This window comes from Hemicordylus capensis, chromosome 5 (genome assembly GCF_027244095.1).
Source record: "Hemicordylus capensis ecotype Gifberg chromosome 5, rHemCap1.1.pri, whole genome shotgun sequence".
NCBI lineage: Eukaryota > Metazoa > Chordata > Lepidosauria > Squamata > Cordylidae > Hemicordylus > Hemicordylus capensis.
In genome coordinates, this window is record NC_069661.1 from 168,464,874 (window position 1) to 168,490,768 (window position 25,895).

Here is a 25,895-nt window from a genome sequence, read left to right on the forward strand (position 1 = left end):
CCTAATGGCCCTTCTACATGTCTCTAAATGTTTGTTTAGACAAGAAACGTAGAGTGTGAATAGAGGGGCCATTTGGATGAACAGCCCCCACCCCCCTGGATGCAATAAAGAGGTGTTCCAGAAGGGTGGAGGGATATCTGTGGTAAATAGCTGAAGTCATCTATACATCACCAGCCCACATTAACCACCCAGGACACAATTTGTAGTTTGTTGAACACACAGCACATTTGTTTATTTTACTTATATACTGCTAAATTTATACGCTGCCTTTCATTAAGAAAATCCCAAGGTGGCTCACAATAAAATTTAAAAACAAGATTATAAAAAAGACACATTAAAACATTGAGCTAAAAAATATAAAAACAAATCTGATTTTAAAAAAAACACACAACCATAAAAACAGTACAAAATACAAGCAGCAGCAGTAGAGACAATCATATGAAAGCCTGGGTAAAAAGCCATGATTTGACATGCTTTCTAAAAACAGTGCCACAAATGCCACTGATCCTTGCAGACCTTAAGGAAGGAATTGATTTCTTACTTCAAGAACAACTGGATGCAGAGAGCTGAACCCAATGTCAAAGGTTAGCATCTGAAAGCATGAACTGCATCTAAAAGAAAGCAAGAAATCAAAATAGCTCAGTGTTCTTCATTGTAAGGTTCAGCGCCAGTGGCAGCCTCCATCAACCCTAAGTGCGGGCCCCTGATTAATTGTTTATTGGGCCTGTGTCAAGCTCTGGCCAAAGTCGAATACTCTGCACAGTCCCCTTTGCACCATGAACAGACAACAGTTTTCACTGTGCAACACTATGCTTTGTCCAGCACCAGGGGACTCCCTTAAGGGAAACAGTACCCTCTTGAGCCCCTGCACCCATCTTGGGAGGCATGCATGGGATGCTGGGATGTGTAGCCCTTCCCAGTGCCTTCCTCCGAGAGCTCCTACAAAGGCTCTATTTCTCTTAAAAGGTCCTCCCAGCACGGAGAAAAGCACAGAACAGTGTGGAGGTCAACACAGTGAGAAATGGCTCTCACACTGAAGGGTGGTTGTTGTTCTTTTCGCCCAGAGTGGCCCTGTTTCTGTTTTCAAAGGTAACAGTGAAGGACTTGTCCTTCTCATCTGTCTGCCCCTGCATCAGGGGTGTAGCTATAATTGAGAGAAAGGGTTCAAAGAATCCAGGCCTCTGAGCTCTTGGGGGACCTCCGGCCCCAGCAATCCCCCTTTTCTTCATTATCTCCGTCACTCTGGGGGGCCACTAGAGAGAAGGGTAAGCAGGGGTCTCCTCTTCCCTAGCTACGCCCCTGCCCTGCATCAAGGCAGGACTCTAAACCGCTGCCCAGCGTTGGCGTCATACAAGAGCCAAGAGACTTGTTTACATGAACAACAACATATTTGTTTACAACCTCATCAATGGCCTCCATGAGCTAACTGCCACTGGGCCTACTTTTTAGAATCTGATCAGTCAATAGCAGTCCACAAAGGCAGAGCTACTTTGGTCTACTGGGAGCCAGGTTCGTGACAGCCTCATATTCCAAAGAGAATCCCTACGAAAACTCAGCAGTTTGTTTCAGTCCACTTACTGGCAGGGCTTTGGTCCAGATGAAGGTGCTTCGCTGAAAACCTCCGTAACCAATAAGAGTTTGCTTATTGCCTCTTTCATGTCGTCAAAGGTCTGCTGAGGGGAGCTGGCTCTCAAGAAGGTCTCAAAAACGGTTTGCAACTGTAAAAAACCAATGCCAAACACGTGTGGATGATGCATTGAGTGGACACTGTTGGAAACAGAATGCTGCACTGGATAGGCCTCTGGCCTAATCCAGTTGTGTTCCTCCTGCCTTCTTATGGCAGAAAGGAAGGATAGGCTGCATCTCCCCATAAAAAGTAAGGAGCAACATACTCGTAGAACTGCACTTAAACAGAAACACAATTATATATTTAAACCCATCTGTAAGCATCCCTTCCCTTCCTCGATGGCCCAGTGGGATCACAAGAAGGAACTGTCAATTCCCTTCTGCACAATTTGCCATACAGGACTGAGGAGAGATCCCATTTCGACACATCTTACTACAAAGTGAATAGCAGTCCTTTGGGTGCAGTCCAAGAGCCCTTAACATTGTTTTCTCACAAGAATCTTGCAATTAGGCTTAAACTTTGGTCCTAAGATCCTAACTGAGCAAAGAAACACTTTTAAAAGTGGTGACTCTTTTATACTGATGAAGGAAAGAGCAACTGTTCCTGTTCCTATTCAACCAGCATAAGCATCCTTTCCAGGGGCAGTTGCTGGTATCTCCCCTGTGTATCTTTCCGATTGTGAGCCCTTTGGGGACAGCAAATCATCTTCTCATTTAGTGAAGAAGTATGTTCTTAGTGAGAAATATGTAATGATGATATGATATAGTGGTGGTGGTCGGGGGGCGGGGATTTCCCAAGGCAACTGAAGATTTCCCAAGGCAACTGAGATTTCCCAAGGCAACTGAATGCATTCAATTTAAATCCAAACCTTAAATTTCACATAATCCCCTTACTCCAACTCACAGTGCTTTTCTAGTTGCCTCTATGCCCTGATTGCAGACTCCAATCCTATACTGTGGAAATAGGACACAGCTGGAGAAGCAACAGCTCGGAGTTTCCAGCCTTCTCTGCTTCTCTGTGCTCCTATGTCCAGATGCCACTGGGATCACAAAATTCTGAGGACAGATGCAATATACAGCAGGAATGATAGCAGCAGTTATTTAAAAAGATCTGGTATAGTGTATAGAGAGTGTGTGTATGTGTATATGTGTGTGGGTGTAGATTATAAACACACTCATCATTTATGTTGATTCATGACAATCACAGCTATTGTTAAATGTATAGACTGCAGTCTTCCTTTCCAGCACAGAGCTAGCATCCCAACAAAGCTCCTTTTCTCCACTCCTTCATTACAATTGTATGCTTCTCCAACTATAAATTAAACCTGAGCCAGCAGAGAGTAAGAAGGAACCCATTCTGAAAATATTACACTCAGCTTGTATAAAATAAAGAATCTAACACACTACCTCCATCTACTGGACATGAGCGGAACTGATTGTACCAGTGTTTATTATTTAGGAACATAGGAAACTGCCATATACTGAGCCAGACCATTGGTCTATCCAGCTCAGTATTGTCTTCACAGGCTGGCAGCAGCTTCTCCAAAGTTGCAGGCGGAATCTCTCCCAGCCCTATCTTGGAGAAGCCAGGAAGGGAACTTGAAACCTTCTGCTCTTCCCAGAGTAATGGCTCCATCCCCAGAGGGGAATATCTTACAGTGTTCACACATCGGGTCTCCCATTAATATGCAACCAGGGAGGACCCTGCTTAGCTAAGGGGACAAGTCATGCTTGCTACCACAAGACCAGCTCTCCTTTCCTAATCTCCTAATATTATACACATATAATATCTATTTATTATTTGTGTATATGGCCCCAAACCTACATACATCTCTTGGTGATTTACAACAACGACAAGGGCTAAGAGGCTGGAAAAGTAGCATCTTGGCATCAGGATGAAAAGTAAAAAACACTGGTGAAATGTTGAAGGCTTTGATAAAGTCTAAAGGTATTTATTCTACTCCACTCTGCACAGCTCAACAGATTTGCATTCTCAGTATGGTGCAATCATGTTGGGTGACTGAATTGAAAAATGTGTCCTGTATACAGGAAGCCTCCAACTTACAAATGGGTTGCATTCCAAAAGTTCCTTTGTAAGTCAGATGTTAATAATTCAGAAGGCATATAGTTCCCAAGAGTGATGGCTTGTTTGTATGTGTGGGCTGGCATTTGTAAGTTGGTAATATGATATGGAGCTTTGTTTGTAAGTATGGGTGTTTGTAAGTCCGATGATTGTAATTCAGGGAGTGCCTGTATTTACAAAAACATTATGGCTGGGATCCAAAAGCTCCTAGTGTGAGTGGATAGCATTTCCAGTAGCACAAGGGGTGACATCTCTAATTTCCACCACTTCTACTCCCCAGCTGCAGCACCCTGTGCCACTTCAAGTGCTATTCCAGAGCATCCCCTGGCCCTTAGGAGTAGTTTTTGGTGGTGCAAGGGGCTGTGACAAGAAGGAAGAGGTAGGAAAGACTGACTGCATGAGCATAAGAACATAGGAAGAGCCTTGCTGGATCAGACCCAAGGTCAACCTAAAATCAACAATCTGTTTCCCACAGTGCCAATAGTTCTCTCCTGTTCCCCAGCAACGGGTATTCACTGCAGCTGAACATGGAGGTTCCATGCACTCAGTGCTGGATTTAGGCACAAGCTAAGTAAACTACAGCTTAGGGCTGCACATTATGAGGGGCCTCTGAATAACAAAAAATGAATACATTTCAAGTTTTACACAATTGTTTGCAAAATAAAGGAGAAAAGAAAAAATACTCTAAAACAGATATTGAGGCTATTCTCATAACCCGCATCAACTGGGCTAAGGGAGCCCGGCCCGGTTTCTGCAGGTCATGTGCTGCAACAGAAGCTTTGCGGCTCCCAGCAGCAAGCCCATTTAATTGCTCCCCCTTGAACGAGGTTAGCGCAGCACGCGCTCTGCTAACCCCGTTCACCTGATCATCTGTCACCATAGTGTGGCTCTGCACCATGGTGACTCATGAGGAGACCCCCAATGGGGAGGAAACAACAAGCGTCCCAGTGTTGGGGAGCTCCACAGAATGCCCCACACACTCACACGGGGCATTCTGGGACTTCCAAGGACCGTGAGGCCCCTGATCCCCGCCGCCCCAACTGGTTCCATGACGGAGCCGGTAACCGTGTGGGCGGCCAATCTGGCCACACAGGGCTAGCTACCTGATCGTCTGTGGGGAAAGCGGGTCAAGCCCAGTCTCTTCACGAAACCCCTTACGGCTCTCCACCCTGCTCATGTAGAGAGCCTCATTATCATTCTGATAAGACCCCCCCCCCAAATTCTTATATGGCTACACAATTATTTATCATTTTGATTTTATAAATCTGTGCAGAAACAACTGCAAGTTATATTGAAGTGTTATTAGACCTGGGCTGTACAACTTCAGCCCTTCAGCTGTTTTTGGACTACAACTCCCATCATCCCCAGCCACAGAAGCAAATGATCAGAGTTGTAGTCCAACATCTGCAGGAGGGCCAAAGTTATGCAGTCCTGGTTTAGACCAATGCCCGCCATCACAGTTGCAGACAGCATTTGCCTCTTCAGACAAATGCTGCTGTAACCGTGAGCGGTGTGGATGTGGGGGTGTTGAGTGGTGTGCCAGGTGGAGACTTCCGACCCATTTTGTAATGTTTGGGGCCTCTTAACCTCAACATATCTTAGGACTTCAGCATGTCATAATCCAGCCCTGTGTGCACGCAGGGCTGGATTATGACATGCTGACATGCCTGTAATTCTCAGGAGCCAACCCCATGTCAACATGAATCTAACGCATTTTGGCAAAATGCAAAATGACTCAGAAATAAAAAGATTCTGAACACTGCATTTAGCGAAGTGATAATCACTTTTGCTTCAGGACAAGCCATTTTTAAAAAAAGTATAATTGCGTAAATCAATATCAAAATTTAAATTATTCCTCATATATTTGATATTAGATTAGACCTGCAGTCATTTAAAATAAACCTTATGTCCTTGGTGACATGAATTATTTCACTCGACTGTACTTTGCTAGGTAAACACAAGATTATAAGCCATCAGTCAAAGGTCTGTAATGCCCAGACTGAATCAGTCTTATATGATTCTCATGTAAAGTACTTCTCTTATGTGCACAGTACACAAGAGTGGCTGAAAATGTTCTTTGGTTATTTTATAACAGAAAGTTATGCAAAGGAGGACAAATCTCCTGTACCTTGAATGTCTGGAGACAACTGGACATTTCATCAGGTGTATCTTTTCCCAATTCTCTATGATCTGTAAAAGCCTCCTCAACACTACTCATTCTGTAAAGGAAGATATTCTTCCTTTTCAAAAAGAAAAGATACACCTGGTGTGAAAATATAATCTTTGTGAAAATATACACTGGATGAAATGTGGTTCTTCATAACCATGAAAGGTTCTAGAGCTTTGTACCTTTTGTACCTTGCCTCCTTGGATATGTCCTCATGTCTACTTAACTTTAGTGACTTCCTGCTTCCTACTTAATTTGAAAAAGACATCCTTTCAGGTTCCACCAGAGAGCTATTAGTTATGCATGTGCACGGACCGATGTTCGTGGGTCAGTCTGAATTCTGACCGGTTTGGCTCGTTCACTGGTTCAGGCTGAACTGGGCCAGCAGTTAGAGGGCTGGTGAGGGCGGTGCTGGGGGGTAAATTAGCAGGACGTTACCAGTGGTACTGCTGCTCCAGGCAGCTTCTGCGTGTGGTGGCACCCCACCCAGAATTCCATGCAGTGGCAATGCAGTTCTGACACACACCTGATCTCTGTGCATGCTGTAGTGAAAGTCTTGTCACAGCCCCTTGCACCACCAAAACTACTCGTAAGGGTCAGGGGGTGCTCTGGAATAGATGTGGCACAGGGTGCTGCAGCTGGGGAGAAGTGGCGGCAATTAGAGATTTTGAACTGCTGAACTGGTTTGACCTGAATCACCAAATGAGCCCAACTGGTTCATAGACCTGTGATTCGGTCCAATTTCGACCGAATCATGAACATTGGTCTGTGTACACCCCTATTATTTGTTATTAGATCTTCTGCTATCTCCAGAGGAAAAAGCAACAGAGATGCTTATTCTACAACAATTTTTTTCACGTGCTCTTTACTTCAGCACAGAACTTAATCTTCTCAGACACTGTGAAAGGGGGAAAAGGCTCTAAAGGAAGAAAAATATAGCTATAAGGAAAAAAATGGTTCCAGAGAACATCAAAGAGAAAAGAGTACGGCTATTCATCACTAGGTTCAAGTGCTAGATGTGATGCATTTTTTTTTCCTTTCTTTATTTAACCCTAAATTAATTATTATACCTTACTCCTGCACTGCTTATGCATCACTGGATAAAAATAAAATTCAGGTCATTCTTCAGCTGTTTTGGAAAATTCATTTTCTAAACGTTCACAATCTGTTATACTCCACAACAGTTGAATTACACCTTGAATAGAACTGCAGTGAATTGTCCCAGCTAGGGATGGTCCAGTGATAAATCTTCACAGGGCTCCCAGCTGATTGATAGGCAGAGAAAAGATCAAGATAAGCACTGGGGAAGGGTGGAGACACACTGCCCGGATTCGGACATAACAGGGAACCGGAGGCAGAGCAGCCAGAGGTACCCAAACCAGAATGTCCAAATGCGGGAAACTGAAGTTTGCACCTTGTAGTGATTAGCCTCCCCTCCCTCTGAACAGTTAGCAGGGAGTGAACCCTTGTCTCTACTGACAGGCTGATGAACTCCAGGCCAGCCAATCAGCACAGCACCTAGAGAGCGGTTGCTGGGAATTCTGGGAACAGGAAGGGTGGTCTTTGTTGGAGAGAAGCCGGTTAGGGGAGGAAAGGATTAGTGAGGGGCAATGAAGTTTTGCTCCCTCATGGCAGAAACCATCATGGAGGTTTGTCTCTTGGAATAACTCTGTAGATCCTTAAAAGAAAGGATTGCAGGAAGCTTGAATCTCATCAGGAATTGAGTGAGTTCAAAGAAAAGGGAATTTAGCATAGGAAACAGTTTGTTAGCCAGCTTTTGCATTAGAAACTTATATTTCTTTGTGTGTGTGCTTTTGCATATTCCTGATACTGTTCTATTATTGTTTACCTGTAACATAATTAAAATAAGAAACATTAGCCTACACCCATCCTACCTAGGGCATTGCAAAATACTATATACACATTTGAGCATGCATTAAGGCAAACTATTTTTGTAACCCTACTAAGTATTCTTAACTGTACCTAAAAGTTGAGAAAGCCTCAGTGTCATGACTCAGACTTCTGACTCAGAAGAGTCAGAGCAGGAACGGGAGGATTCGCCTGCTAGTGAGGGCTCAGAGGCACAGCAACAGGATTTGGCAGGGAGACCAGACTCTGGAGCTGAGGATTCGCAACAGCTGCCAGACATGATTTCTGATGGGGAGGAGCCTGGGATTTCACCTGTCTTGAGAAGACGGCTCAAGAAGGAGGCTCAGTGGAAGTCACGCAGCCACAGGAGATCACAAGAGAGGAAGCCGAAGTGCTGACTCAGGGAAGCCTGTTTGGCTGCTGGTTCTCTTGAGCCATATATATTTGGCAGTCTCTCAATTGCTCAGGTGCTGTTTGCAATGTTCACTAGCTACAGACAATGTGCCATTGATTTCCAGAACTTTGTCTGAGTTCCAGTTTGCCTTGTTTATGCTTTCCTGCTTTGTTCTGTTAATTCCTTGCTTCTGTCATCCTTCGCTATTTTCATTCCTTGCTCTGTGTTTTCTTTCACTTATTACTCAGTTATTGTTAGAGGCGGGTACCTAGTTCAGTTCAGGGGACTAAATTCATTTACTCTTTTTCTTTGTGAGCCTTTTATTTTTCATTTGTGCAGTTCCACTGCCGCTTTCTGTTAACTCACCGGGGAGTGCTGAAGGGGGTTGTAAATCCTGTTGGGTTAGCCAAACTAACAGATTTACGATGCTCAGATGGAAGCAGTATGTAGTAATTAAATAAAACTGGGTTTTTTAAAGTTCTTTTCTTTTTACAAGCCTCTCCAAGTTAGTTTTTAACTCAGGTAAAGGGCGGGGGGCAAAAGGAGGGTTTATTTGGTGCAAACCCTCAGTTTGAGGTAAGGCTCACTGCTCGAGTCTCCAGTTTGTGGCTGTTTCCATTACATCCAAATTTAGTAATGGTGGCAGCCTTCCCAGGGACCAGAGTTGAGGGAAGGAAGCTACTCCCTCTCTCTCTGTCCTTATTGGCTGCCTATCCATCAATCAAAGAAGAAAGACTGGCAGTCAGCTCCCCTCCTCTGCAGTCTTGCAAACAGCAGAGAGGCCAGAGATTACATCCGAATTCAAACAGGTAAGCATGTGGTGGGGCGCAGGGAGTGGAACTGCAGGTTCATTGGACCCTCAGTTCTGTGTTATGTTCGGATACAACCACTGTGTAACTCATAGGCTGCCAGATTCACAGACTTCGACAAAGAAGTCCTAAATACTAAGGCCTCACTAAACTGCCATCTGAAGTGGTACAGACCAAACACAATGTCCTCACTTAGGAAACTGGGTTTGATCTGTACCACTTCAGAAGGCAGTGAGGGCTCATATCATGGGCATCCAGAGGGGGGCAGTTGCCCTCCCCCAGACTGCGCTAATCCCATTGAATTCAATGGGGCATACTCTCAGATAAGTGGGTATAGGATTGCAGCCTTTGCCCCCACCTCTTGGAAGAATCCCTGTGGACACTGAGGACTCATGTAATTGAATACATCCAAAAATATATATATTCTTAAATTTTAAAAAGTTCAGTACATAGAAAACTAGCATGTCAATAAGGCCATCTAATTTTCTATGTTTAGTGCTTTTGTTTTTATAATGGAGGAATATTTGATCACATGAGTCCATATTCCTCAGGCCTAATGGCACATTATATTAAACTCAGTACTAGGATTGAATGACTTGTTTTTTACTCTCTGAACAGCAGTTACCATGGAGAGTTCCCAAGCCAAATTAGGACCATGGCATGGGGGAAATTTAATTCTTTGTTCCCACCATGGTCACAGTCCAGATTGCTCCCTTGTTCTATTTTCCCAGGGAAGAAAATTTCCATTGGCATTACCGATAGGAGCTTTCCTCCCAGGATAAATAGCTGCCATGGGGGCTTGAGCTGGATTGGGATTATGGCTGGGACAAATGGTTAAAGATCCCCTCCCATTCTGGGAGCTTCCTTCCCACAAATTCCCCACTTCAAGCCACCTAACTTGTATACCAGGCCTGCTCAACTTAGGCCCTCCAGCTGTTTTTGGACTACAATTCCCAGAATCCCCAGCCACACTGGCCAATAGCCAGGGATTATGGGAGTTGTGGGCCAACATCTGCAGGAGGGCCGAAGCTGAGCAGGCCTGTTGTGTACAGTTATCTATGGAGTAATGAAAAAGGATGTATAGTTTACTTGTATACTGTTTTATTGCTTGCATACTGTTTTATTGTGTGTTATTATCCATTACTATTTGTGTATATTAGTTATATTTGTTATTCAGATTTTTATCTCTTGGCTGGCCAACGGCTGTAATAAAAATGGAAGATGAAGATGTATAGTTGCTTCATACATTACAGGAGAAGTTATACACACGAAATCAACCATGCACAACTTGTGACCTATGAAGCCAAATGCAGTCCACCAATTACATACTGGGGCTGCCAAGCACTTGAAATTGCCCTTGTCCCCACCTCCTTGCAGAGCCAGAAATGTAGCAAAACCAGGAAGCAGACTGAAATCCTAGTGGTCTGCAATGCATGTGGCTGGGCTTCATTTGGCTTGGTGGGTCATAAATTAGAAATTGTGCAGGCCTTCCTGACAGGCATATACATTACTCTAAATAAGAAAATGCTAATGGGAAGGAAAAAAGAGCAAATCAACATAAGACCAAGTGCTTTCTGTATTCATAGTACTTGGGTAGAATCTCAAGAGAAAAGGCTAGGTTTACCTTGACTGCAAAGCGCTTTTTCCTGGGTGGAAATGAGACAACCCCAGATGAATGAATGAACGCCCGCAAAGGTGTTAAAGATGTTACCAGTACATAGGCTTTGATGATGATGGAAAGGTCTTGAATTTTAAAGGGCTCCTTGTGATCTACTGAAGTGACTGTCTGAGGTCTAGAAAATTACAACACAATAGTGGAGTTCAGACATTCAGAAAACCATTATTTGTGCTAACAGAGATTTTGTTTATGAGAACACAAAACCATTCTCTTACTGCTGCAAAGTCTTGGTTTGCTGATACAATGTTTGGGCAAAACTTGTCCTTCCATTATTGTCATGTGATTTCACAGCTTGCAGAGGGTCAAGTAGAGCACTTGATTCTGGGCAGGCAGGCAGAGCAAGTGGAAGTTGCAAGTCTGAAAGAAAAACAGGAGAAACAAATACATTAGAAGTTTGTTAGAGGACTGAGTGCTCAAGTTCCAAAATGTAATAAAAGCAAATATGTGTTTTTTCACTTCCTTATTAGCTTTTTCAGTGTGCAGAGCGACTGATGATTCTTATTCCTTCTCTCTTTATTATGGAGTTCCAACTGGCAATCTGTTGTTAAGGATATGTGACAAAGATTGCGTTCTACCACTACAAACACCATGCCAGAGGGCATTACCTTATTGATTGGCTTGAAATTTCCCACAATAGGATAGATGAGTTTCAACATTATCCAAATCAAATTTTCACTTGAGAAGATTCTCCATATCACATTTTGAAATGTAAAAATTTCCATTTATCATCAAATGCAAAAAAGTGTTTTGCTGATAACACATTTTTGCTGTATTGTCAGCAAAAAAAAATTGGCAATTGCTGATAATGCAGATTTGAAAACTGCTGAAAGTGTTTTTTGAAATTGCTCACTGAACACTTAAAAATGACACAGCAATTCTGGAAACGCTGATATGGTATTTTTTGCTAATTGCTGATAGTTTGTAAATTGCCAAACTGTTGGCAATAGTCAACAGTTTTGGATATTTCTGACATGACAATTTGGGAAACTACTAACATCACAGTTCTAGAAAATGTTGAACCACGCTTCTGTGAGGTGGGAAGGGGGTGCCCCTTTATTTCATATAGCTTTGTAAGGTTATCTACTTGATTTTGGATTTTGAATTCAGCCATTGAGAGACTTGGGCTTATATACTGTGTGGAGTATTCATTTTATACTTTTCAGTCCTGAAGTCCCCAAGATGACAGGGTAATCATCCAAGGGTGCAGATGGGGTGGGCCTATAATCACACAAAGTGAAGGCAGTTATCTCAATTTGTGAGTGTCCTGGAGGGCAATGAGTTGGGTCAATGCCAGTGACCCAACTCAAAACTGTTGGCAATCTTGCTTGGCAATCCACGAAATAGAAGTCCTCCTCTTAAGAGGAGAGCTGGTCTTGAGGCAGCAAGAATGATTTGTCCCCTTTGCTAAGCAGAGTCCACCCTGGTTTGCATTTGAATAGGAGACTACATGTGAGCATTGTAAGATATTCCCCTTAGGGGATGGAGCCACTCTGGGAAGAGGAGAAGGTTCCATGTCTCCTCCCTGCCCATATATATATATCAATATATCCCCTCAGATATATATGTCCCCTCCTTGCCCATATATATCTGCCAATACAGAGATGAGAGAGACTCCTGACTGTAACTTTGGAGAAGCTGCTGCCAGTCTGGGTAGACAATTCTGAGCTAGATGGACCAAAAGTCTGACTCAGTATAAGGTAGCTTCCTTTGTTCCTATGTTCCACTGCTGTCCTTCTCTCCGGCTCCTTCTCCTGCCCTCTCTCCCTTGGAGCACACTATGCCCACCTTACTAGGAGCCCTGTCACCTGGGCTAGCCCCATCCCATGAGCAAGAATCCAGTGTCACTGCCTCTCTTCCCTGTTCTTCCCCCTCCCTGCCTCTCACTGCCAATTCTGCTGCCTGATCACTATCTGTTGATCCATCCATCCATCCATCATCACAGCTCCAGCAGCAACTGGCTCACCTGCCTGCTACCCATTCAACAAACCCCAAACCCTGTGCTGTCACTGTTGTAAGTTCTTTTTGGTCCAAATAACCTGTCTTGGTGATTTAAAACTGGTTGAATCTATAGCCCATGTCCTGCTCTATTGCCCTTTATACAGGCCTTCTAGGCCTGTGTGTGTGTATATATATATATATATATATGATTTATTAAATTTATCTAGGCCTCTGTGTGTGTGTGTGTGTGTGTGTGTGTGTGAATGATTTATTTATTAAACTTATATCTGATTTATTTAAAAAATCATGGTAAAGCTGTGGAGTTTCCAGTGTCTTTTTTTTTTTTTAAATATACTAATCATGCTACCATATTAAACGTAGCAACACTTCTTGCTGGTGCCATCCAAATTAGGAACTGGTTGCTCAAATTCAAAGCTAATAATTCCTTTAATTTTGTTTAGTTTAATATTTTTAATTGTATTACTGGTCCTTTTCTTAACTGCCCCCCCTGCTTTTTTGGGGGGGGGGATGAATATTGTTATCCGTCTCATTAGCATCGTTATCCCTTTGTTTGTGTGATCTCTTACTATATGGCTAGTGAGCTGAAATAAAGATGTTGCTATAAAATTTATGACTATCACTTCGTGCTTAAGTTCCTTTTGCTTTAGTGGGACTCAAGTCGGCTTTGGACATTACACAAAGTGCTTGGAAAGTATGTAAGGATTTTCTGTGGAAATGCTGCAAGAGTTTGGTGATAATAAGCATACATATTTTCCAGTGCAGTATTGAATTGCTTCACAGAATTTATACACACTAATAAATGCAAAAATCTTATACAGTCTGCCAGTAGAGGGTGTTCTTCTTCTTTTTCTTTCCCAGCTCTTTGCCACAAAGCCTTTTTTGTCCATGCATGGTGTGGCTTTTATTAACTACAGCAAAGTCCATTTTTAGACATTTCCAAATGCTTAAGTAAGGGAGAAGGCAAGTTGTTCCTATTATTCCCCGATCTCATTATTTAGCATGAGACCACACATTGCTCAGCTGATTAAGCTTAGTTCAACTTCTCTTTAAACAGATTCATGTTATTTCAATATACTAAGCTAAAAACATAACTGAACATGTAGGGTTTCTAATGATTACACAAGAATAAGGCCTTGTTGGGGGGAAAATAATGCACAAAAAAGTGTACACTCTCCAAAATCACTTGCTAAGCACATACATATATATGGCCTAACAACATCAGCATACAGTCAGATGGTAGTTATTACCATTGCTGCCAACTGTAGCACATTCTGCCAGAACTTAAAAGACATATGATGTATGTAATGAAAAATACGACTTAATCTCTCGCTATTCCATCACTGATTATTTTAAATGGCTTATTGCATTCTCTTGGTATCTCTCCCCACCCTGTACTCTAGTGCCTCCTGTTTGGAATATGAGGCTTCATACTATGATTCGTGGGCAAATGTGTACACTGAATTAACAGTACAGTATTGCCTAGATGGCAAGCAACCATAAGATGGCGGTGGTAGTGGTGGTGGTGGTGAGTGTTTGAGAAGTTTTTTGGCCTTATAATGGAAATAGATGGACAAATCAGACTTGCTTCTTACATTAGAACTGAAACAGAACCAAACTAGATGTGTGGGGAGTTAAACTGTGAGACTGTTCTCACATGCAGCCTAACACAGACTAGGGACACCCAGCCTGGGTTAGGCTGCACATAGGAATCACTGGGGTCGGCCACAATCCGGGTGGTGGCTCAGCAGCAAACCTGCCTAAGAAGCCCACCAGTTGGCTGAGGTTAATGGCACACTCGTGCCCTTAACCGCATCTAACTGCTCATGTGTCAGCCTCGGCTGCTTGCAGCCAGGACTGAGATACTGTGGGGCTCCTGGCCAGCACCAGGGAGGTCCTCAAAATGCACTGCACACTCGTACCATGCACTGTGGGATTTCTGAAGTCTGGGACAATGCCGGGGGCATCCATCCAATGTCCATCTGGGTGCGCAATCAGTGCACCCAGCATGGACCCAAGAATCGTCTGTGGGGGAGGGAAGTTGCAGCAGCCTTCCTTCCTGCGTGCCTGGTAGCCTTTCTCACTGATAGTGAGAAAGGCCCCTGTGTGTAAATGAAACACATTTGCCCTATTTACATATAAAATGGGAGGTGCACTCTACTACATGTGCCACATTCACATATGAAATGGTGGTGGGGTTTTTCTCTAGCATGGCTCTGATATGGAAAGTGAGCTGGACTGGGAGAAAATTGCTTAAAATGCAGTGAGGCAAAGGTTTTGTTTCCTTCCCTAACACACACCCCTTTTTGTATAGAGTGCACCCACTCACTCTTTACATGTAAATACTATAGAGTATCCAAGATCATTCTCATTTGGGAAAAACTGCTTCAGACATATGATATGAAGCCTATTCATACAACCTCATGGGTGGGCAGGGAGAAAAATGTTCCAAACTTACCCCTCCCCACCCCAGACGACTGCTGTCCTCCTCTTCAGGATCTGCCAACTGCGCAGATCTCAGAGGCTGGGACAAGCGCAGTGCATTGAGGGATTCCTCCATGAGATGGATACACGATCCCAGCAGCTGGGTTAAGGTGCGCTGTGCACTCACTCACTTGCATCCTTAACCTTGGCTAGAAGCCGCGCTTCAGAGTAGGGTTAGGCTGTTCAGGAGCACCGGGACCAGGAGCGATCCCACAAGCTGCCCTAGCCTGGGCTAGGCTGCTTGTGAGAAAAGCCTTATGTGGTGGCTTTAGCCCTTTCAGGCTCCAGGAAAAGGAACAGGTACCTTCCCATCACACTTACCACCCTCCTGGTTCTATGCCACAGCACTCTACATGGACCAGGTGAAGTCACAATATTTATCAGGTCCTGATGATCATTGTTGGTTTTGGATTGAGATGACTTACTTGACTGAAGTGGACTAACTGCCTGGATAACTGCAACTGACACATTCCTAATAATTCTGGAGAATGTCTGAGTTGGGTAACATGACCGTTTCGCCAGGGAACAATCTGGCAGATCTCAGGCCCCTATGAGAAAGGGATGACTCCTTACAACTTCACCACTAGGCACACAGGTCAGTTCATGGAATTGTCCCTAATAATCCTCAAGCAGATTCAGGTTTTTCTGGTTGAGAAGAACTGACCAGGTGGCTCTTGTTTGCCTCCCAATGTTTGCCTCACACTTCTATTCTGCACCAGGAAATTCCATTACATCCTTGAGCTTTGAAACAAAACTGAGATGTAAATAACGAAATCTTTTCCACAAGCAACTCAGAACAACAACAACAGCAAATGCAATGCATACCTCTATGTAAACTGTCTTCAGGGAATAAAAAAAAATATAAAGCCCATTAAAACAAAAAAGGCACTCTTAACAATGGCATGTGATGTTGATGGTGCCCTTTCAATTATTTGCTTTAATATCTGGCAATGCATCTCAGTTAGCCAAATAATACAGTGTTCATTGGGCCCAAGATGGTGTTTGCCCACAAACAGCTTAATAGACTGGCTTTTTTGAAATATAGCAGGAGCAGAACTGATGACAGTCTATACCAATAGTTAAAATGCTTTAGATTAAATTAAGGTTCCCTGCCAAAAAGCTCATCATTTATATTTGGTTGTGGACATGCAGTGCACATGGCTTGGTGGGTGAGTCAGAGCTGGAGTCATTTAGGAGCTATATTCCTTATGCAGCAAAGTTACTAGCCAATGCACCACCCTCTTCAAATGCAATAAAGGAAGTGTGATCAAATGACTTCAGAAGGGATAGAGCAACCCAATGGCAGCAGCATATAATGCTTCAGCAGCAGCAGCACAGGAAACAGCAGTTCTCTTTGTGAAGGTAAAGGTAGTGTGCCCTCAAGTGGTTGTCGACTCCTGGCAACCACAGAGCCCTGTGGGTTTTTGGTTTTTTTTGGTAGAATACAGGAAGGGTTTACCATTGCCACCTCCTGTGCAGTATGAGATGATGCCTTTCAGCATCTTTCTATATCACTGCTGCCCGATATAGGTGCTTCCCATAGTCTGGGAAACATACCAGTGGGGATTCGAACCAGCAACCAGCAACCTAGCAAGCTAGGCAAGTCATTTCCCACAGCGCCAATAGGTGGCGGTATCCAATGGACAAGGATCAGCCTTGTCCCATTCTAGAAGGACCTTCGCTCACTGGACAGCAGATTTGGAATATTCTGATTCAGTTATAAGAATGTCTTACTCTATCTTCCCATTATAAAAAACTGCTCACGATGGCTTAAACAACAATGCAACAATAAAAAAATCAAAACATTATAAAAAGTAGCATGACATCATTCGAAACAGAGAGCTGACAAACTGAAAAACTAAATAAAGGCCTGCTGAAATAGATTGTTCAAAAGACAACAAAAGGCAGGTAAACTACTTATTTGTTTTATATTGTTGTATTGCTGATCTACGACCAAAATAAAGTTTTACCTACTTACTAAGGTAAACTGGGGACTACACAGATCTCTCTGGGCAGGAGAGATGCGCTTTGGAGGGCAGTGGGACATGCAGAAGGCCCTCCTCAGTCAATCTTAATAGCTTGTTTTGCAGACTTAATAGCAGACTCTTATGGAGGGTGGTGGTATTTTAGGTAAACTGGTCCCAAACTTTAGGTCTTTAAAGATAGTAACCACCAGCACCTTAAAGGGCAGCTGGAAACACACCAGGGACCAGTGTAGTCAATATAATAATGAAGTATCGTGTTTCAAAAAACTGGCTCCAAACAGGACTTTAGCTGTGGCCTATTGCATTGCATTACATTGCTGAATAGAGGTGTGCTGGTCTGGTTTGGTTAGAGTCCGGACCAGACCCGAATTGGACCTGGCCAGTTCGGTCCAGCACCCCCTCGAACCACCACCCCCGTCTGGTCCGGGGGAGATCGTGGACATTTTATTTAACTTACCCCCTCTGGGGGAGTTGTTGGAGGCAGCGGGGGGGGTGTCCTTGAAGGTTCCCCCTCCCCTGCCAGCCTCTCTTGATGCCCATACTGGCCAGACGGCTGGCTCTTTGACCCATTTGGGCCTTCAGAGGCCACACAGAGGCCAATTGCACTGATGTGATGGCCTCAAAAATGGCCACTGCACCAGAGGGGGAAGGCCCGAACGGGCCAAATAGCTGGCCAGCTTGCCGGTATGGGCATTAAGGGAGGCCAGTGGGGGGAGGGAAAACCTCTGCAGACACACACCCCTCGCCACCTCCAACAACTGCCCCGGAGGGGGTAAGTTAAATATTTTTAATTTTTTTTTTAAATGTCCACGAACCCCCCCAACCAGTCGGGGGGTGTTTGGTCCGGGGTCGGACCGAACAGCTGATGGTTCAGTTTGACCCCAAATGGTCAAACCGAACCAGTTCAACATCAAACATGTTCGACATCTAACCTGTTTGCACATCCCTATTGCTTAAAGCTTGCAAACAGTTTCAAAGGGCAGCCCTATGTACAGTACTTTGCAAAAGTCTAAATCAGCTATGCATGACCATGGCCATGTTTACTTTCTCCAAGGATGGCTACAGCTGGTACACCAGCCCAAATTGAATGAAAGCACTCCAGGCCGCTGCAGCGACCTGAGCATCCAGAGCAACATCAGGATAAGGAGCACTCCCAGAAAGAACCTGATTGTCCACCTTTTCCCAGAAAAGGCTTATACCCTATCACAGGATCAACAGTTGCCCTGACCAAGAGCACTTCTGTCTTGTCCAGATTACGTTTCAGTTTGTTTGTCCTTTTCTGATCTCAGGCATTGATTCAGGATACCAACAATCTCTAGATCAGGCATCCCCAAACTGCGGCCCTCCAGATGTTGCTGAACTACAACTTCCAGCATACCCAGCCACAAAAAAATGTCTCTAGGGATGCTGGGAGTTGTAGTTCAGCAACATCTGGAGGGCCGCAGTTTGGGGATGCCTGCTCTAGATTGAGATGGAAAAGAGAGAAATAACAAGGGGTGTAGCTACAACTGAGCAGATGGGTTCAACAAATCTGGGGCCCCTAGCTCCTGAGGGGCTCCCAGCTCCACCCCTCCCTATTTTCTTCATTATCTCCCTCACTCCAAGGGGCCGCCAGGGAGAGAGGTGAACACGGGCCCCCTCTCCCCTAGCTATGCCCCTGGAAAGGGCTGCATGTTATCAACATAATAATGACAGCTGATCTCTTCCAGTGGTTTCATTTAGACATTGAACAATATGGGGAACAAGATGGAACTTTGTGAGATACCATAGGTCAAAAGCAGCAGTGCTGAAAAGGGGTTCCCTAGCATTACCTTATGTCTTCCTTCCAGGTAGGGCCAGAAACACTGCAAAATAGGAGGCCCTGCCCTAACAAGAAGTCTAAATCTGGTTATAAATGAATTGGACCAAAATGAATGAACAGCTCCTAATGCATCACTGTCATGTCCCTCCAGGGTACTGCAGTCTCCCACTGGTCAGGGTATAGCTTTGGCCCAGTTGCCTGAGATTAAAGGTTAGAGGCCCAACCCAGAGTCATTTCTTTGGCCAGGATCAACGGTGCCACCTCAAGCCTCCAGCTGAGTCACAGAGCTGTAGCCAGGTCATACCTTCTTCGGCTTCTGGCCTCTCATCATCAGCAGTCTGGACATTAAACAGCTCTTGACAGGTGGTGCAGTTCTTGCGAGATCTCGGAACACCCTGAGATCTCGCCCGGAAGTCTTACAAGACTTCCGTGAGATATTGCGGGTCCTCTTTGAAGTCATGTGTGTGGATGCCATCTAGCCACGTTTTGCCTGAAAGTTCCCTGCAGGGCCAGGCATCGTTGGGTCAGGCAGGGTGGCCCATGGGATTGATTGGGGATCGCGAACATGGCTTGGACTCCTCCATGGGAAAGGAACCACCTGATCCTCGTGGCCTTGAGACGTCGTTCAGTTTTCCCACAGTCACTAGTTGAAATAAAAGTCCAGAACATAAAGTAGCTTCAAGATCATGCCCCCCCACCCCTGCCAATCCTAAATGTAGTTCAGGGATGGCTGTTAAATTTGAAACAAACTTTGAAGAATGGTTTCAGATAGCAGAACAAATATATTTTACATGTATGCTCTGTGCCACAAGCATTACAAATTCTGCAAGATGTGTATCTGCTGGCTGATAATGACCCTTCATGCATCTGATGGAGTGTGATCTGGCCCACAAAGGCTGATGTCACAATAAATGATTTTGTTTTTCAAGTGCCACAGGCCCCTTTGCTCAGTTTGCTAAAAGAGACTAATACATGTTTCCCTCTCTGAATCATCTTGAAAAACTTATGCTAACTTTAACTGAATGAAACATAAAACTGGGGTCTCAGAGGAAAGCTGGTCTTGTGGTAGCACGCATGACTTGTCCCCTTAGCTAAGCAGGGTCTGTCCTGGTTCCATTTGAATGGGAGACTACATGTGTGAGCACTGTAAGATCTTCCCCTTAAGGGATGGAGCTGCTCTGGGAAGAGCAGGAGGTTCCAGGTTCCCTCCCTGGCAACTCCAAGATAGGGCTGAGGGAGATTCCTTCCTGCAACCTTGGAGAAGCCGCTGCCAGTCTGGGTAGACAATACTGAGCTAGATGGACCAATGGTCTGAACTAAGTATATGGCAGCTTCCTATGTTCCTATGAACTGGAGGAAGAGAGGAGACAACATTGAAAGATATTCATTTTCTACGTCACATTGTTTTCCATAGTTGTTTATAGGCTTTACTTTTTTGGATTGCCTATCCCAACATTAGTGCTGACATCGTTAGGCAGCTGCTGAAGAAGCAGTGATGATCCTTGAGACCACCTCTGTACTGACAGACTTTGTGTGCTGTCAGCAGAGCAACCCTCTCCAGGCTCACCCAGGAAGGAAGGGTCGTGTGGAGGAGTTTGCTGAGAGCCTCTTGAAACCTGGAGCCAGCCCTAGTGCAAGGTTTGTCAACTAACATCCCATACATCTGTCCAGGTGAAACATAACAGCAAGTGAGATGTGAGCAGAATTTGACATCTGCTGAATTGTGTCAACAGAATTTAGTAGCTACCCTCTTTGATTTTTAAAACGTTATCTTTCATTTTTGAGACGTTCAGTGTATTTCAGGGGAAAAACAGCACATGGCTTTTCCTCTGAAAAAGAAAATGAGAAGTCTGTATTCCCACAAAGCTAGGCTTGTCCCACATAGGAGTATGTGTGCTTGAATGAGATGGAAGAGATTTTATTTTATTGAAGTTGGGGGAGAAGGAAGAGCGGAGGTGAATCCTGTATAAGAATGTCAGCTTAATAAGGCTGGACGAATTGACACGGACCAAGGCATCTGTACAGAAACCATTATATGCTGCTTCCAGTTTTCTTTAGGATGGTGGTTGTGAGAGGATACTATAGCTGCATGCTGTAGTAACCCCCTGTTACAGTTGGCAGCTGTTTATGTCTTTTGAAGACAAAGTGTCTAATGCAGGTTTTCACCATTGATCTAAACTGGATCACAAGATCCTACAACAGGACACAAGGAGAATCAGGCTTCTCATATAATTAAAGAGTGAGCATATATGTGCAACAGAAGAAGACAGAAGTTGGTATCCTTATCTTATTTTGCGTTTCCTGAGCATTTCAGCTACGCTCTTTCCCTTTAGGAAATGAAGCAACTTCCTTTGATAACAGTTTGCATGCTGTCACGCTTGCCAACAATAGTGACAGATACAATAAAACATACTGTATATCTCTCTCTGCTTGGCATTCTTACTCTCTGCCATCAAAATGGCTGTGAGATATCTGCTTAATTAGTTAAATGCTTTGACTCTCAAGAGACAACATGACCTGATAACCTAAAAAACAAACAAACTGTATAATAGATGGGAGAAGGAAAATCTTTTTTAAAAAGCTGAAATGTGGGAGGACCTGCCAGCCAATATATTTAGAGCAATGTGGCGGGTGGGCATTTAATCTCTTCTCCCCATACTGTTGTCCTCTCCTTGTCTGTGGTTTGACCTACATATACCTGTATTATATCATTTCCCTCCATTTTATAGTGTGGTAGATGACACATCAACAAAAGGGAAGACCAAAATGATATATTTCCTATGGAAAAAATGGCAAATTATCAACCAGTGATCCCAATTTCTAATACGGCATCTGTTCAGAGGATTAGGAAACATACATTCGCCACAGCAAACATCTGAACTAAATAGCCATTTGTCAAGGAATTAAAATTCCTTTCCCCACATTAACTTCTGTGTCAACCATATTCACTCTTAAAAAAAAAAAAAGCCCACCTTCTGAATTACTGACAAGAATTCATTCTTTATGTTGCCTAAAAAGGCACTACAAAGCTAACACCACAGTAGTGCATGCTAAAGTAGTGACATATTTGAGACAACTGTACAACCAACTAATTTATAGAGGAGAATGCTGCGGCATGATTCAGCACCCTAAATCCATAGCAAACATTAACCAGTTATGAGGCACGCTAGGAACCGAAGAACAGTGTCTTCAGATCCATCTCTCTTTTTTATTAGTGAGATTTTAAATTCACCCTATATCTAGATCTCAGAATGAATGATGACAACATATACATTAAGTTCCAGGGTTCTGTGATGTTCTTGAAGAAAGTTTTAACGTTTGCATTAGGGGCTGCAAGGAGACTCTAATTTCTCTGGATTTCCCCTTTTTCTCTCTATCAAGACAGAAAATAGAAAGATTGGCAAACAGAAATTCTGACTGGTTGGTTATGTCTGCAAAAAAACCCCAAAACTATTTACATGAAAATAAAGGACCAAATCTCCAAAGCTTTTGCCTGGCCCTCATGGATTGGATCCAAATCTACCAGTGAACTCATGGAAGCTCCAGCAAGCAGAAGGGATACCTGTGTGAGTACAACTCCCCCCTGCCCCCACCTGCCAAGTCAGACAGAGCTTCTACCAGGAGGCTTTACACACATGGCTTTTAATTCAAATCCACTCCAGATTGGAGTGTGCCAGTCCACATATTAGTTGTATTTACCCCAACGTCTCTGCGGGCTATCATGGACCAATACAGACATGACTCTGTTTCCCCCTGAATCGAGGCTGGGCATTCTTGCTTAGCCCGAAGTATTTCTGGCTTTAAAACATTCTGTATTTCCAATGGCTTTTGAAGAAAACCTGATGTTTTCCTTTGATGTGCAGAGGGGCCGCTGCCAACAATTCGGCTTACTCGCACTTTTGTGTTGTTGTTTTTTTAAATGTCTGCTGGGTAGATTTCCGTAGATCCACAAAGGAGTGTTTGACAGCTCAGTCTGGTGTATCCTTTGAGTGATCTGCAATTGCCAGCGCTAGGGGTGGGGTGGGGGAGGGGTTGTGGCAGATTTATGCTATTTTGTGGAGTCCAGAAGGGGAGGGGGAGGGAGGGAGAAATGCCTGAGTTAAATGCAAGCACAAGCAAAATGTGTGTCTTCCTATGCTTTAAAGTTTGGTCACCATAACAACACAGCTTACATATTCAGATGTTTGGAAGCTTAACAATGGAGATAGCAGGTTGGGGTTAAGTTCTGTTGCTTTGGCTTGTCACTTCTGCGGACATCTGGCTGGCTGTCAAACTAAAAGAACGTAATATTGAAGGGAGGTGTCTCGTGCCTCCTCCTGGGATGTGATTGGTTGGAGGGGGGAAATTGATACAAACAATGGGAATGAACATAGAAGAAAGATCACAGGGAGTGAGAGAGGAGCTGACAGCTATGTGGACTGTCAATTTAATTCCCCAAAGATCTTGGAAATCTGCTGCAAAGCACATGCACTCTTCAGATACCCTGTGACATAAAGCCATGTGTGAAAAACCTCCAGGGTAGCTTTAGGTTAGAATCCAATCCATCCCACTTCTGGAATGTCAGAATCTGTCCCTTTGGGATATTAAGTTCTACAATATAATATAATGTCGATGAGATGAGTGATGTATTATGATATGTTCAGTCTTTCTATAGTGTTATAATTTGAACTAAACTGTTTCACCATTCATTCATTCATTCAATTTCTATACCACCCTTCCCAAAATGGCTCAGGGCGGTTTACACAGAGAAACAACAAATAAATAAGATGGAGCCCTGTCCCCAAAGGGCTCACAGTCTAAAAAGAAACACAAGATAGACACCAGCAACAGTCACTGGAGGTACTGTGCTGGGGGTGGAGAGGGCCAGTTACTCTCCCCCTGCTAAATAAAGAGAATCAGCACGTTAAAAGGTGCCTCTTTGGCTAATATATTTGAAAGAGTTGCTATTATTGGTCTTTAGCTAGCATTAGCTGTATATATTTGAAAGAGTCGTGCAAGGGCAAAAGACAAAACAAAAACTTGGTTATATTTTCAAAAAAGAAAAAAGAAAAGAGCCAAGAAGCCTAGCTGAATGAGGGAGGAATGCATCAAGGAATATTTTATTTCCCATCTAAACCATCTAAAAAGCTTACGCATACCAGTCAATTTATCTACTGAATAAGCTAACTGTTCTGAAGCATCATGCTATAATTTTCTATGGTTTTCAAAGTGGTTGAGACAGAAAACCACGAAAATGGTCAGTGGAGGACACAAGTATGAAACCCTGAATTATTCTGTATATAAAAGCAAAGAAGTATTGACCAAATAATCTTGCTTTTTTGGATCTGAGATGTGAGCACTGCCATACAACAATACTAAAATGCACGACTTCCTTTTAGAAAATGCATATCCCCGTGCTTGAACCTGTGACATTGTAAGCCTAAGCATATTTCATTGCATATAAGTGCCATTGAGTGGGACATAATGCTGAGGGTACAACTAGAGAAGATTACTTTTAAAAGGGCAAATGTAATAACACCACCAGTCCTTCAACCTGGACCAAGACTACGGTGCTGGGAACAGAGTTAATCCCTTTCCCCTTCAACCATTTTTCTTGTCCAAATTGCTCATGGAAAAACAGTGCAGGGGGAAAGGGTTACCTCTTTCTCAGTGCCACAGTCTGAATCCAAATAAGGGCCCCCATGATTGCATTTGCCCTTGTAAAAAACACATGGTAGATCTGATCACAAATTCCTGCCATTTAGGGTATTCACATGACCCACAGGTGAGCAGGGGGAAGACAGGATCCAACTCAGCTTCACCACAGATGACAGTGTGCCTCCTCTTTGGGCACATTGCCATGAACCCACATGATCCACACTACTTGGAGTAGCACAGATCTCTGGAGGCTGGGATGTTGCATCCTGGCCTTCGGGCATCCCATAATGCACTGCATGATGAATGCAGTGCATTGGGGGATACCTCCATGAGACAGGCACTCCAGGTGCCTGTCTCTCTGAGCTTGGAAACATGATCCCAGCAGCCAGGTTAAGGGAGCACTTGCCCCTTAACCTCAGCTAAAGGCCAGGCTGAGAAGTTCGGTTTGGCTGGACTGGAGTGCTGGGATTTGCACAGATCCCGTTACACCACACCATCAGCCTAGCCTAGCCTAGGCTGCCCTTATGAGAACAGCCTTATTAAATTTTGTACACTTCACTACAGAAAATAGTTTGGAAATTGCATATATGGCTTGTACATGTGTTCTACATAATTGCCATAACTTCTCCAGTGAGTGTGCACTATGTGTGTACACACACACACACACACACACACACACACACACACCACCCTACTCTTTTATCTCAATCTTCTATGTAACAGATTCTACATGTGTTTATGCATGTATATGTTTATATTGATATCTACCCTCAAGGTTTCTTTTATTTGATCTGGACTGTGTATTTGATCAAAGATTGCAATAAACTGAACTGAACTGAGCACCGCCCATGGTGCAATTGTTCTACATTCTGTTTTCTACATACAAGTGTGTTGCATAAAGCAACTGGTATATTTGAAATGGTTCTAGAGTAAAGAAAATCTAGACTGGTGTAATAATAACCCATAGTCTATGAACTGTTATTACGAAAAATTATGTTTTACCTTTAAAAATCAAAATGCAAAACTGTGTTTGTGAATGTTCAGAAGAATAATGTCTAGGCATTTGCGGAGGGCGCCAAACAGCTACTTTAAACATGCCCATGAGCTTGGCAGACTCAATAGGGTTTTCTGTTTATTTTTTGGCTTTAAACAGCAAGCCCGAAGTCAGATCACAAACTGCATTTGAAAATTCCCTCAGTTTTCTTGTCAGAACTATTGTTTGGGGGAAATAAGTTCGGAAACCCCTTGAGGCACACTGAACTAATTGTGCAGTCTTTTGGAAACCAGCCTTTTACTTTGAATTGAACATTATTTTAAAATGCTAATGATTTTTCTGTTTACTTTTTCATGAGAAGATTATCTACTAATATGGTATCTCTCAGTCTTGCATGAGGCTCAGGAAAACA

At 43.6% G+C, this 25,895-nt stretch overlaps 1 protein-coding gene across 5 annotated transcripts in view; it reads right to left on the minus strand.

Moving 5' to 3' along the window:
* Positions 1-25,895, minus strand: part of CPED1 (cadherin like and PC-esterase domain containing 1) — a 182,892-nt gene that overhangs the window by 101,251 nt on the left and 55,746 nt on the right. For all 5 annotated transcript variants that reach the window (XR_008308678.1, XM_053256489.1, XM_053256488.1 and 2 more), the window contains 4 exons: positions 10,842-10,983; positions 10,573-10,741; positions 1,579-1,718; positions 542-611 (listed from right to left, as the gene is read on the minus strand). Coding sequence is in view for 4 of the 5 variants with exons in the window: in XM_053256489.1 (XP_053112464.1) it covers positions 542-611; positions 1,579-1,718; positions 10,573-10,741; positions 10,842-10,983 (521 nt within the window). In the remaining variant the exon portion in view is untranslated. The remainder of the gene's footprint in view (positions 1-541; positions 612-1,578; positions 1,719-10,572; positions 10,742-10,841; positions 10,984-25,895) is intronic.